Source organism: Diceros bicornis, chromosome 25, assembly GCF_020826845.1.
Source record: "Diceros bicornis minor isolate mBicDic1 chromosome 25, mDicBic1.mat.cur, whole genome shotgun sequence".
Classification (NCBI taxonomy): Eukaryota; Metazoa; Chordata; class Mammalia; order Perissodactyla; family Rhinocerotidae; genus Diceros; species Diceros bicornis.
The window spans coordinates 41614920-41630172 of NC_080764.1; the positions used below are offsets into that span (position 1 = coordinate 41614920).

At 34.5% G+C, this 15253-nt stretch overlaps 1 protein-coding gene across 4 annotated transcripts in view; it reads right to left on the minus strand.

The window, feature by feature from the left end:
* The window catches only part of NAV3 (neuron navigator 3), a 558397-nt gene that overhangs the window by 54634 nt on the left and 488510 nt on the right, over nucleotides 1-15253 (minus strand). For all 4 annotated transcript variants that reach the window (XM_058568737.1, XM_058568736.1, XM_058568735.1 and 1 more), the window contains 3 exons: nucleotides 14327-14379; nucleotides 8958-8981; nucleotides 6420-6497 (listed from right to left, as the gene is read on the minus strand). In XM_058568737.1, coding sequence (XP_058424720.1) covers nucleotides 6420-6497; nucleotides 8958-8981; nucleotides 14327-14379 — 155 coding nt within the window. The remainder of the gene's footprint in view (nucleotides 1-6419; nucleotides 6498-8957; nucleotides 8982-14326; nucleotides 14380-15253) is intronic.

Genomic DNA, 15253 nt, shown 5'->3' on the forward strand with positions numbered 1-15253 from the left:
GTGACTGTCATCTTTACTTAACATTGTGTTTTTGAGATTCACCCATGTGGTGTGTAGCAGGAGTTAGAATTTGCTCTAAAGCGTGGCTCTACGTGATTTATAATATATTTGCCCATGATGACCTCTTGGGCTGATTCTAGTTTAGACTATTAGAAATAATCCCGCTATGACCATACACAGGGTTACTGAATCCTAATACTAACATTGCTTGTTTTCTTTTAAAATAGTGAAAATTCTGTTGGAAAATTAACATTTACTCAAAGAAATGCAAGATTCTATTCCATATTGCCAAGTTTTAATTCTCCCAAAGAACTGTAAAGTTTAATTGTTGGACTATGAGTCCTTGAATGTATGAACGTGAAGATAATTACTTTACTTCACCTTCTGTGCATATTTTATCAGTTTAATGGGAGTAACAATACGACGAAGACAGCAGGACTGTGAAGAGTGCGTCGTGCAAGCACATTGCTTATAGTTTGTAGCTTTGAGTAAATACAAAACATGCACCATTTGGATTTCAGGATTCAATCTTTGGAAAACTGCTCTTCATTAATTATCCACAAGAAAACCTATCACTAGTTACAAAAGAACATATTAATTTGAGTCATATTATTTTCAATGAAAAATATGTTAAAGGTATGTTAGTGAAATATTGCTGTGAATTTATGTCACCTTGGTTTCGTTTATCAGATTAACTTTGTTACTTTGAGGTAACAAAAGGTTAAATTTCTCACCAATTGGAATAATGGAAAGGAAGTACAAAAGGCAAATAAGGAAAGCCATTTCCACCAGTGATGATCTTTAATGGAGGGAAAATGGAAAATAAAACTGATTAAACTATAGGACAATATATCTTGTTGGAAAAACTTTATAGAATGATGATTTTTTTAAAAATTGTGGATTTTTAGGGGACTGTTAATCGTAGTTTACTTGGTTCTCACTTTTCTTTTAGCAGTTGCACAATTTTCAAGCCAGAGTAAAACTGTATCAATATGATAATGAGTATTCCCTGACTTGTGCCAGGTGAAGTCTGTCAAGGTAATAAAATAGACAAGACCGAATATTAACTGAGGGAAGGTCTTTTTAATGCATACTGTCTTTGATTTTAAAATCACGTAACATAATCTGAATAGACATGTAAAGAGAATTATTGTGCTGTTAAACAATAAAATGAAATATCATTATGAAAAATGCCTGTATTGCATGTGTTCACTCAGAATTCAGTGACAGCCCATCAACCAAATAAAAAATACTCCATACATAGATTTATATGGGGAGATATATATATAAATATAGGTGACTTATATTTGAAAATCAATAGTTAGATGAACTGAAAATGACTCTGCATCTATCATAAGGTTTCTCATTTCTTTTAAGCTGTATAAAATTGTCCCTTCAGTGTTTGTCACTGTCAATATGTGCAAAATAGTTTTCTCTTAAAAGAGATGCAGAAAAGAGTAACTGCCAGATTATATAAAAATATTAAACAGAGCAAAGAAACAGGACACAATCCCAAGCAAAATAATACCCACGAGATTTTTGGCTAAAAGATTAACATGCTGGAAGGCAAAAAAGGTACTTTTTGTTCTGTTACATATTCATTCAGTGATGTCTTTGAAAAATGGTGGTAATAACTAGTCTTAGTGCCTGTTTCCAAATTATCTAAGGGCTGATATTTGTAAAGAAAATATAATAAAACACAAACGAAGTCCTCCCACCTGACTTGGCTGCACAAAGGTGTGGGCGAGACACCAGAGGGCACCTGGCTAACTGTATGATGTGACCAGACATCATTTGCCTTTGCCTGTGGGGCTCCTGTTTTCTTCCTGTTCATGGGTGGGGTATTGATTCAGGGAAGGCCAGGCAATAGCACTCGCCCACACGCCATCTCTCCTTTCTAAAAAATCCTAGTAGAAAGAGCTTTACAAAGAGTCTTCCCAGGACCTTACGCAGCTCTGTTCAGAGAACATCACAACTGGGAAGGCTCAGCGCCCATTCTACTGCCTGGGTTACACTCTGCCAGTCAAATGAGAGGGGAGCTGCCCGGATACCTCTCTGACCCGCCAGTGCCCCTTTCAACAAAGGTGGAAAAAGCATTTGAGCAGAGAGCCAGATAAGTTTCAAATTTAAAAATTAAAACATGGATTATTGTGTGGACTCCATATAAATATAATCATGCCAGGTCCAAATACATGATACACACCCCCAAATACCCCAAATTAAGGAAAATCATTTAAGTCTTGATAAAATTATTCATATATTGAGTAAAACTGAATAGCTGGCTATTTAAAATGATTACTAAATAAAAAAATAACAGTTAATGATATTTTCTACAGAACCAGACTCATTGTAATTTGTCCTTATAAAACATGGCTATTACACTTCTATTCAACAATGCTCATTGTAGTGATTCCATTGAACCAAAAGGTAAAAGGTTTACTTGTGGCCTGAATAAATGAATAAATAAAAGGCTTATCTCCACCTCCAAATAGGAACTGCATAAGATTAAAAAATAATTTTTTTTACTTATTATTGAAGAAATTCTATACATAATTTTATTGTCTTATGTTTAATTTAATTTCTGTATATATCTATGTTAAAAATATATGTATATATTACATACATCAAGAGATATTAACTCAGAAACAGTGAAGTGAAACACACTTTGAATGAAATTTAAATGACGTATTTCTTAGAACTGAGGAAAAATCAAGCATTAACTAAATTCTTTGATGACTCGTTACCGTCTATGGAATCAAAAGTGATATTATAAACCAAATGTAAAGAGAATAAGTTCAAGATGATTTGTAGTTAATAGGTGACTTATGAGAAATTCAAATTTGTCAATATGGAAAGGAGATTATATCCTTAAAAATACAAATGGACAGGGGCCGGCCCAGTAGTGCGTAGTGGTTAAGTTTGCGCACTCCGATTCAGTGGCCCTGGGTTCGCAAGTTCGGCCCCGGGCTGGGACCAACGCACTGCTTGTCAAGCCACACTGTGGCTGCATCCCATATAAAGTAGAGGAAGATGGGCATGGATGTTAGCCCAGGGCCAATCTTCCTCAGCAAAAAGAGGAGGATTGGCAACGGATGTTAGCTCAGGACTAATCTTCCTCACACACACACACAAAAATACAAATGGACATAAATACACAAGTCTCTATCCCTTGCAATTATAATGATACTATTAAAAATGTTTAAAATAGGATTGATGTTAAAAATATTTTATAAACATTTATACATGCATCCATTTATACAAGTTCTCAGCTATATTTAGCCTTAAAGTGAATTTTAATAAACTACTTTGTAGAAGAGTTGAAGATAATGCGTATCTTCATTACCTGAATCTTTGGACTTTCATCTTTTGACATTTCAGCAACAAACTTATCTGATGGTAAAAAGCTTTAACAAGACATATCACCACCAAATAAAGGAGCACTAAATGGTGAAATAAAGTTGAAACTCCTAAGAAATTAAAAACTAGATATCTCTTTTAAAAATTGCAGTAGATCTGTAGGTGTTTTATTTTATTATTTAATATGAAATAATTATAGATTCATAAGAAGTTACAAAGAGAGTATAGAGAGGACCCTTGTACTCCTTCACCCAGTTCCCCCAATTGCTACATCTTACATAATTATGGTGTAATATCAAAGCCAGGAATTCAAGATTGGCACACAGATGTAGATTCACATATGTAACAACCACCCCAATCAAGATTCAAAACAATTTCATCACCACAAAGCTCTCGCTATTGCTACACCTTTATACTTATACCCACCTCTCAGGAAGATGAGACCCCCATCCCTAACCACTAACTTCTCCATTTATAAATGGAATTACACAGTGAGTGTCCTTTCGAAATTATCTTTTTTCACTTAGTATAACGCACTTGAGATTCATCCAAGTGGTCGTGTGTATCAACAGTTGATTTCTTTTTACTGCTGAGTAGTAGCCCATGGCATGGATGTATCAGAGTCTGTTTATCTATTGACCTATTAAGGGACATTTGGTTGTTTCCAGTTTTTTAAGGTTTCTATGTACAGGTTTTGGATCTGAGGTGATTTGAGATTTCTAAAATGCATTATGAAGTAAAAAAAAAAAAAAAAGAAGAACATGTAAAATAGGATATATATTAGGCTCTCATCCATGTGCAAAAAGTACTATTGATAACATAGAAATAGTTAGGGGAAGCTGCAGATATTTGGGCATTTTGTCTAAGACTAGCACTTTTTAAACAAAATCATCTATTTGGCACTGCTTCCTCTAATTCTGTATTTGTTACTTTCCTTTTCATTATTGTCCCCTAAGGAAACAGTATAGATATTTTTTTCATAATCATTCCCTTCCTCCATGACATTTTAATACCACAGATATATGCTGGACACCTGTTTATGTCCTCTATGTATATCTGCGCTTTATGCATAAAAAGAGTAAGTTTTCTTTCATCACAAGAATGAATTTTCACCTTCTAGTGGTAATATCAATGCCCAGCTGAGAATACATGCTCCAAAGTCATGAAAACCCATCAGTGAGTATAGTGTGTCATGCGTGATCGAGGCAAAAGTGGTAGGTAGCCAAGGCCAGCATCATTTTAAAATGTTGGCTCCCTTTCCAAACAATGGCACAGAGTCAACCCCCAGGATGGTCCCCCTATGTTAGAATTTGGTTCCTCCCCTGTGTGTGTGTGTGTAGGCTTTTGCAAGTGTAGACTGTATATATGTATTCATGGGTATATAAAAGAACAATGTTTAAAGGAAACACAAGAAACCAATAACCATGAACGGGAAAAACAAATATACATTCTCAGAGGGAAAAACAAATATACATTTTTTATTAAATATTTTTTTAGTTTCAGTTTTTCTTTTTAATACAATAAGCATGTATTACTTTTTAAATGGAAATAGTTTAAAAATTACTGTGTAAAAGACCAAATTCCATTATGGATAGCAGCCACTTATGATTCTAACATCTGAATATATAAGTCCACACAAGAGTCATTTACAAAATAAAATAAAACTCTGAGTAGTTGTCCAAGATCAATGTAAGTATCCTGACCGTCCAGTGCATAGGGTCTGTCACTGAGACTTCCTTGCTGCAGATAAACACAGCCCAATGTGCTTTGGCATCTGCAGTGTAATATGCCCCCTGGGTACAAAGTCAGGAACCTAGACAGGAGTGTTTTGTACTACCATACATCTAGCCGATGGTATAAAATTTACAGTTGTTTCTGAACTATTTCTCTAATAAGAGTTATTCTTAGACATAAAATATAGCTTAAATAATACTATTCTCTTCCTGTATTGCCCAAACAATTCTCTAAAACCTGCCATTATTTTTAAGAATCCCTTAACAACTATAAAAAATAAATATAGCCAATCCAAAATTAATTTGATTCTCGCAAAGTTGAAAAGACAAAATCAATTTAAATACAGTGCTAAAATAAATACATTGTGAGTGAAATGACTTACTTGTATACTGTGGAAGTTATAATACATAATAATTTTTATTCTTAAAATCTCTCTTATTCAAGTCATACCCACTAGGCCTACACCTGCTCACTCCTGCTATGTCAAGCTTTGTCTAGGAGATAGAAAAACTCAACGGAGTGCAGAGAGCAGTGTGGCAGGGAACATGCCCAAAGCCTCGCCGTGGAACTGAGCAGATGAATGCTGTGTGAAGGGGGCAGGACATACGGCAAGACAGCGGGAGCTTCCTCACCCCGCCCTGCTGCTTCCCACACTGTTGTTCCTGAGGACCAGGAACAGGGCCACCTGTTCTCTTCCTCCTGCATCTATTCTGAGTGCTCCCCGGCACACTGGAAGATCTTCAATAAATGTTAATATGATTGATGGTCTTCATCATCATTTTTGCCATTCTCAGCTGCTGAAACTGCTATGAGAAGGCTGCCAAGGGTTTTGCGAGAACTCTATCTCATTTACAATATAGCTAAGATACCCAAATTTAGGCTTAAGTTAATTTTTTAGAATTAACTGGATGCTTAACTAATTGTCCAATAAATTGTGCTGAAGGAGGCAGGGCACATGAATTTTTTATCTTCCAGAGTTAATCACTATCAACTCCTAATTGTACTGGGGCTTGAGAAAGTCTATGTATGGGCAGTGACAAACATAAGAAATAAGAGAAGAAATAACCCCTGTAGCTGTTACCAATGGTTCCAACCTTACAAGAAACACAAAGCTATTTTAACCACATTGTGATTCCTCATCAGTCTGGGTTTACATTTTATAGCCCAGTGTGCAGGAAAGTTTACCTTTATATGCATCACACTATTTAGTGACTTAAGTCTGTATCATTTTGGACATTTAAAGTTTGTAAATCTATTACTAAAATCACCCCGTTTACTATATAAAAATCTGTTTTTATATATCAAAAAAAAAATCAAAAGTGACTTACATTGGCTGAAAGTTGAGATGTGAGGGTAGCAACTTTTTCTTGTGATGCAACCAGCTCTCTCCGCAGTTTATGGATTTGCTGAATGTAATTTAAAAAAATCAATTCAATATGCTAGATTTTTACTTAAAACTAAGAATTCAATCCAAGAAAGCAAATACTACGGTTAGCTCACTCTACCCCCACTGTATCAGCACCAATTCCTGAAAATCAAAGAAATGTGAACACTGGCCACACAGTAAACATCAAATACCACTTCTAAGAAGAGGGGCACGAGACTGCGTGCACGGTTGGGCTTCAAGTCGCAAATTAAAGGATGCTTCCTTGTTCCCTTTACCACGCCAACCCGACTCAAGAACCAGTTTACTTTCCCTGCTGATTCTTCTACCTCTAGAAGTTTGTGGTAATAAAACTCAGGTAGTAAAATCTTTCCTTTTTAAAAATTAAATTTACATATACATATTTTTTCTGAGTCTTTTCTTTTGTAAAAAGTACTCCATGTTATTTTTCTATCAGTTTTTTTGTGTGCGTTTATTTTAATTTTCCATAAATTTGGCAACTTCTTAGAAGCTGTAGAATGTCCTGCAGTCACTGAACGCTGGCTCTAATGCAGCATTTAATGATTCCATATTTGAAAATAATTTTATTGGCTGGAGTTTTAACGATTAACACTCAGAGAAGCCTTCCCAAATCTTTATTATAATTCCCTTTATCCGCTGAGTTACTATTAGGTCAGAACAGAAATGCTTTACAGATTATCCACAGTTTAAAAGTAAGAGGAAAATCAGTAATATTGTGCAAATAACTAGATAAAACAGCAAAATAAATGAGCTAAAAAGGTTTTATTTTTAATTAAGTTCCTACTCTAATAAAATTGAACCAGAAAAAGGTGACAGTAGATCAAATCATACTCAAATTTCAATTTAAGCACTTTTCTAAATTTAATCTGCATGTTTCATGTTGCCCTGGAATGTAAACAGTGATAAGTAAGTGAAACACACTTACAACCATCTGAGACAGAGTCTACCAGTCTACTTCTGATTGCAAGAGATTTTAGTTACTTAGATGCCAAACATTTTACTCTAAGTCTTCTCATTTCTTCAAAAACAAGTCTTCCACTGTTGTGGTTGGACTTCTGGAATACCAACTCAGTTTGAAAGAGCATTCTTGACACAGTTCAGTAACTGTCATTAGATTTTTTTTTCCTACACATTAGATTTTCGTGGAGGAGAAGTAGTGGTCAATATTGAGAGACTCTAAAAAAGAAGTGAACTTGAAGCAGAGATGGTGCATATTTACATAATTTCAGCAAATAGCTAACGTGATTCCATTTCACTCCTGTTTTTTAAAGAGATACACTCAGTCCCAAAGAGCATTTAAGTTACCTTCAAATGATGAGGATCCCAAAGAGTTCCAGAAAGCAGAGCATCTATTTTATTTTTAAACCAATACAAATTCAAAGAGCTTTTCTCAAATTAATAGTCTCTATTACATGATCCTATTTCCTTTAAAATATAATCCAGGAAACCTTAAAGTAATATAAATTATTTTTTAAAAACCATGACCCATTATGTGGCATAAATGATAAAAGAGAAGTCTGATAACTACTAACACAGCAAAGAGATGTGGCATTTCTATACCTCACTAGCTGTATTATGATCAGTTAGAAGCTTTGCCACGTCCATGCGATATAAATAAAATAGTTTAGGTTTTTCAAAACCATATTCACTCTTTGTTCTAGCAATTATAAAGATCAAATTGGTGTAATCTTTTTCAATATTTTTAAACATAGCACAAATTTTACTTTAAAAGTAAATAAATAAAGATAAAATATGAGTTCAAAGGACAGAGTTCCTTTGCAGAGGCTGTTGCCAATGTATTTATTTTCTCTGTGGTCTGACTGCCTCAGTGTAAACCAGTCAAACAGTCATTATCACACTTGGAAGAAAGGCCTAATTAAAGTCCTCCTGCTCTCCTTGGCCAGGACAAGTCATATACAAAGGGAAAGAAAAAGAATGTTCGCTCCAGGTTGCAATCGATTTGTATGTGAAAAGTGTGTAGTTGTGAAATGTGTGTGATTAGAACAATACACCACACTAAACATAAAGTGATGATTAGAACAGCACAGTCCTGGCACCAAATAGATGGGCTGTGATGCTGGTAGCCTGTATTGTGGAGGTCTATTGCCTAAGATTCAATAGTTTCCTTAACCCAATGAGGTTAGTCTCACAGGCAGTGGGGAAAATGGAATTGATCATTCATCAAAGATTTAACGAATGCTTACTAGAGACAGGCAATTAGCTGTTGAGCTAAGACTCCAATTTGGAATGTGAGAAGAGAGTTTGCTTCTAAAAACTTCCTTTCATTTTCTTTTAAGAGGAAATATCCAAGATTATTTGTCAACTAGCAGGGTCATTTCTATCAGCAGTGCTGGAGAATTATGCTACTGTATCACACTGCCCTCTAGTGGTAGAAACACTCATTTTATCATAAACGTAAATGAAAAGTCAAATATAAAAATGCTACTTATTTTTTTTTTACCTCTGAATGAGCCTTTTCTTCAGCCTGTAAAAGAGAAAAGGGAAAAGAATTTAACTATAATTAGTGTCAATTCATTCTACAAGTATAAAGAATAAAATAATTATATTGGGTATTTAAAATGTTATCATGGCCTAACATAAGAATATAGAAAAATATATATTATTAAATAAAATAGTAAAAACAGGAACTTTTAGGATTGAAAACAAGTATTTCTTTATACGTAAACCATATGGTATTTTAAAAATATAGGCTATTTGATTCATGGATATATAATATAACTTGAGAGCAAAGGATAGAATTAGAAGACAGTGTTACTCTAACATCCAGACCATTAGCAACAAAAACAAAGTAATTATAAAATTATACTCTGAAAAAGATGGGTGCAGGTAAAAATGAAATATTGTATTTTTTAAATACAGATTGTAGAAATTGGATCCCATGAAATGATAGAGATTTTCAGCCAAGACGGGAGTCAGAATGTGATTCTGTGATTTACAGATCATAAAGAATGCCAAATAAAGCTGGAGGGAAAATACAGACCTCTACTGATAACTACACAAAATCAGCTTATTAGTTTCTATTTTCTTTTACTTTTCCTAATGATTATTAAGTAAGTTTATTGGGTTGCAAGTCAGCAAAACATTAGGACACCCAGTGTGAGGGCGGTGATAGGGTGGCGGACACACATCATCGGCCGCGCAGGTTACGGCAGTGACAGCCGTGGGAACCTGAGGGCGTTTGGGCCTTGGTTGCAGAAAACTCCCAGCTCTGCTTTCCTCCTTCATGCTGGGCTGCGAAACGCCAGAAAATGAGTTATGTGCGTCATTACATTTGAGAAGCTCCCCCACCCTGGAAAAAGCTGGAGAATGTATAATATTGCTGAACAGTACAAGTCTGCTCATTGCCTTGAGCAGACCAACAGCTGAAAACAAATCTCTTATGTTCTAGCTCCCCTTTGGGGACATTTTCTGATTAACTGATGCAGAAGTACCTCAAGCACTTTTTATCTCTTCTTTTCCTCCAGAAAACATAAAAAAAAGTAAAATAAACATCAAGATATTTTTTATACATAAGCATCTCAAGTTTTGTCTTTCATATATTTTCTCTACTCTTAAAAATAATGTATAGTTAATAATATAGTGGTTAAATAATAGAGTGGTTAAGTAGTAGAATCCAAATAGTCTTTATAAGAAAACTTTATTTTCACAATAAACGCTAATACAAAACTTGAATACTTTACATCTCAATTTTAGTTTTTCAAGTGAAGATTTTATTCTTTAATTCTAATAACTTCAAACTTTCATATAGTTTATTTTTGAGTCAGAAGTAGGGAAGGAACTTTAAGATAGAAATTTTATAAAATCAAAAGAAAGCTGGAGGTTGTCTGCCTTAAGACATATGGCACAATTCACTATGACTATTTGTTTTCCCTAGAACTTTGCATACTTATTGCCAGTTTATTCTGCCCAAATCCTGCTTCTAGGCCTGCTAGGATTATATAAAACTGACACCCAACAAATAATCTGTGTATTTATAAAAAGCAATGTATTCTAGTTTTTTAAAAAAACAGTCAAGAAGGATATCCACATTTTTTCATTAAAAAAGTCCTGAGTATTGCCGATACTAGTCATAAGCAACACTATTACATAGTAATTCCATATATACTGTATATAATGATTGTTCTCATCGCTGATTTTTCAGAACTATCTTTTTCTTTAATCTCTGCCTTCTTTCATCCTGTGATTATTAACACTGGGTAGGTGTTACCATAAAGTTGAAGCAATGAGCCAGAATATTAATATTGTATTTCTTTCAGTGATTAAGTGTGGGATTAATGATATCATGACAGAATGTGATTACTTGCCATTTTTTAAATGATGGTTTTGAACCAGGCCCAATGTCCTGAAGGATGGTAAACAATATAATATACTTTGCCTAAATAAAAATATATCAGATTGTTTTTTATTCTGTAAGCCATTAATTGGCAATTCATTCATCCAAACTTACTAATTAAAAAAATAGTTACTTTAGTATTAGCTATGTGTTAGGAAATGTGCTAAAGGGATCCACAATGAACTAAGCATGGCCCCTGCTCTAATTAAAGCAACACAAATTAGATTCCAAGGACAAAATGGGTTCAATAAGGTTTTTAATATCCAGACATTCAGAAAACATCTATTGCAAGGATCAAAAATGTAAATGCCTAACAGGACCAGGCATACAAAGAATAAAAAGAGCCCTGAGCATTTAAAAAAAGAAAAAATCACACAGCCTTCTAGGCTATCTTTTATTTTCCCACTTTTCATAAAGATATGCATAATGAGAAGTATTTCTTTCCTATGAGGAATGCAACAGCACAATCATAACTAACAACTCAAACTCAGTTCAGTGTCAGGAAGAACAGAAGAGGTGGTGGAGGCTGGGACCTAGCCAAGGGCTCATGCTAACACCCAAAGGGGGCGACGCCAGGTGACCGCAGACCTGGAGGCATCCCATCTCAGTCACTAGATAGCCCATCTACTTTAAAACGGAATTTAGAAAATTGAATTTTTAGGTAAAAGGTCCGGATCTCACAGTGTTGGCTTGGATTTAAAAACAAACATACCAACTCTAAATTTGCCAAAGGTAACAACTTGGCAGATCAGATTGGGCCTCTGATTTCCAACCCATTTGCAGCCTCCCTGAATCTTTCTGCTCAGAAATTCTACAAGGGGACTTACTCAACTTTATAACAAGATACTTTTGAAAAATTTACCAAATTGTAAGTGGCAGAGGTTTTAAAAGAGTTATATGTGAAGAAAGAATCCTTCCACTGGGATTTGTTAGATTGGTGATTTTACAGGTAAATGTTCTCTGCAACAAATCATCTTTGTTACTTTGTTTTAATATTTACAATCAAAATACATAATTCCCTAAGTTGCATAAATGAGAGTGTTAGAGTAAACATGGTTGAACTCATGGTTCATAAGAGCAGTATTTTGCCTAATAAGAGCAAATAATGCCTAATATTCTGCTAAAAAAATAATCTTTTTTTTTCCTAAACACTTTATTTTATGAAGGAATACCATGCACAGCTGTATTAGTTGTGCACTGCACACCTTCAAAAGGTGCAATTCACATAGACTATGATATAAATGGTGCTCCCTCGAACCATGCAGTTTACAATTTCTGGTAATTTCTGGTGTACCACGTCCCTGATCTTCTCCAGTGACTGCAGAACTCCCCGGGACAGATGGATAGATCTGGCTGTTGTTTTCCAATTTTATTTTATAGGCATAGTCCAAAGAAATTTAGCAACTTGCCTGATGTCACACAATAATTACTGATAGAATCAGGCAAGAATGCAAATCAACTGAATCTTTATCAAGAGTCCTTAAGAAGGCATGAAAAATAATGAAGAATCGCTTTTTCACTTCATGGCTTGAAAAGCACTTTCACAGACATTTTTTCATTGCCAATGAAATCTCACTGCATGATAACAGGGGATGGAGACAGAGTGACTCTTCATCATCTTTGATTTTTTCTCTTTATTAGTCCTCCAAATATGCATTTACTTGAATTGTTTTACTGCAAGTTATTTGTCAATTCAAGTACTGTATAATTTCCATCATTTCTAATACAACTATTTAAATTTCCTAATAATATCACCTTGTCAGGTGGCTTGATCACCTAGTCCTTTTTCACACTTAACAGCAGGGCCTTATCTCATCTCTAAATGTTGGCCTATAAATGTGTGTAGATGGTCTCTTTATTTTAATCTTGCTTCCCATTTCATATTGTACTCAATACAATACTTGTCATCTATGCTTTCTAATTGTATTTATTATTTTGACATCTGCTCCTATATATCTACAAATTTTTAAAGGTACTCCCTTTGTTCCCCATAATATTGCAATATCCAATATAGTAGCCACTATGCACATGTGCCTATTTAAATTTAAATTAATTAAAATGAAAAATTCAGTTCCTCTGTCACACCATACACACTTCAAATACTCAAGGGCCACATGTGGCTAGTGGTTTCTGTATTAGATAGTGCAGATACAGAGCACTTTTATTATCACAGAAAGGTCTATTGGACTCTGGTATATACTAATTAGCCATCTGTTTTTTTTCAACCCTTGATCTTTTCCTTCTTTCAAAGAAGAAAAGCTTCTTTCTCAGGCTTTGTGAAGGTTGTTTTTTATCCAAATACTGTTTTTGTACATATTTAAAATATGATTATAATGATGCTGCATCTTTTGATGTTACAAAGAGACTTCAACTGCAATGGTTTAAGGAGAATACATCTCCCAACAAGCAGCGGCATTGGCCCAAAAGGAGGTACACCACGTCTTAACGTATTTCTTTTATGTGTTTTTTCCAATACATTTTCACATTTCTCACTTCTTTATCCATTTGCCTAAAACAGTAGATTTATCTAAACACTAATAGTGATTTCTTCATTTATAGAATCTATTGGCAATTTTAATCATTAAAAGCAGAAATAAGAAAAATATTGCTTCTGCCAATGACAGCCTGATATTGAGTAACTATCTAAAGCAATAAATATAAAAAGAGGGCCATAACATTTTAACCTAATGAAAATGAGTGAAAAATCAGTCTTGCCCTTCATGCTTAATTACTCAGTGACAGCTGAAGCTGTGAACGTTTCCTGAACCTTTCAACACAGGATTAAGGATTATTCACAGTACACAAGTCTCAGTGAGATTCACAAAGCAAATACACCTCACTCTTACTAGGCACGAAAGAACCCTCTTGTAAAACATAATTTTCTGTAGATTATTTTTTTAAAGATGAAATTATATTAAGTGGACAGAAGAGTCATCTTGGCCAATATAAAATATAATTTCACACACTGGGAAAATAAGTTGACATATTGGTATTTCTCTCATAAGAAATAAAGTTTTTAAAATCACACTCTATTTCAGAAGATATATTTTAAAAAATCTCTAGGCCTTTTAAGCCTTTACCCTTCTTGATCTTCCCAAAAAATGAACTTAAAAAATAAAATGGAGAAGATACTATAGAACAATTACCAGTCCTGGCTCAGAGAACCAAACAAGGAAAAGTAGTCAATATTATAAGATTACGGTAGAGCATAGTACCTAGTTTCAGGGATTCCAAGTCATATCCCAACAGGTTTTACGAAATTCAGTTTTCCATCCATTCATTGATTATAATGAGCACACAAAGGTCAAGTGGAAGCACATATCGGCGGGCCAGAGAGGGGCTGGCAGAGCACCGTCCAGCTCACTGGGCAAGTAATGTCCTTATTTCACTGTGCCACTTCTGTGTAAACGTCAATCTGTTTAATCATTTGTGTGCTTGGCAAAGGCAGAAGCTTTTTCTTAACAGCCAATACTTACTGTAGAGTAAAGAGAAGAAGTGCTGGAGACCAGTGATAATGAAGAGCCGTGAACTGGGGAAAGCAAAAAAGAACAAGAGATAAAATAAAGAAGTCTGCTCAGAAACACTAGGCCTTCACTGAAAAGTGAAGAACAGCTGATTAGGGGAATAAAATAATAACATCCAGATACAAGAATCTGAGAACAGTTCTACTGTCATTTTTTGGAAATCAAAATGTTGAGACATGGGAAGGTCCCAGACCTGTCCCTTGAACTACCTCCTTCCTCACGTCACAGAGAGGAGTTGATGAGCCCAAGCCCTCCCAGCATGCTTTGTACATTTTGGAAGTTATAGTAAACTCCTACATAATCAATAATCAGTAAATCACGGAAACCTAAACTCAAGTTGCCATAAACTTTTATACTTAAAGAAAAGTTATTTTATTTATTTAATTTCATTTTTATACAACAAAGATCCATTTTCAATATTTTTCTCCATATATTTTCAGGGAAAGAAGCATTTTATCCAACTTGCTATTTCCACATTATCTGTGATGAGTTGATTATGCTCTTTTAAATGAAGAATTACGTTTCTTTGTAATTTTAGTAATAGAAAAATACTTATTTCAAAGTGGTGTCTCACTGAAATTAGGAATGGAAATTGCATACTGTCTTTTATCTAAGTATATCAAAATGCCATCTTAAACAATTAACAGACTGCTTTATATTTCTGCATATCCAGTGTACTAAGCCCAAAACGTAGATAAAATTATGCTCAATTATATTTGTAGAAAAGTTCGTCCTCTTTTCATTATGGAGTAATATAAAGTTATTTCTGCTTATTCATCCATTAAACAAACATTAGTTGAGCACACACAATGTGACAGGCCCTTGCCAGATCCTGGGACTATAAAATTGAATGACACCATCCTAGGAGCTCACAAAGAA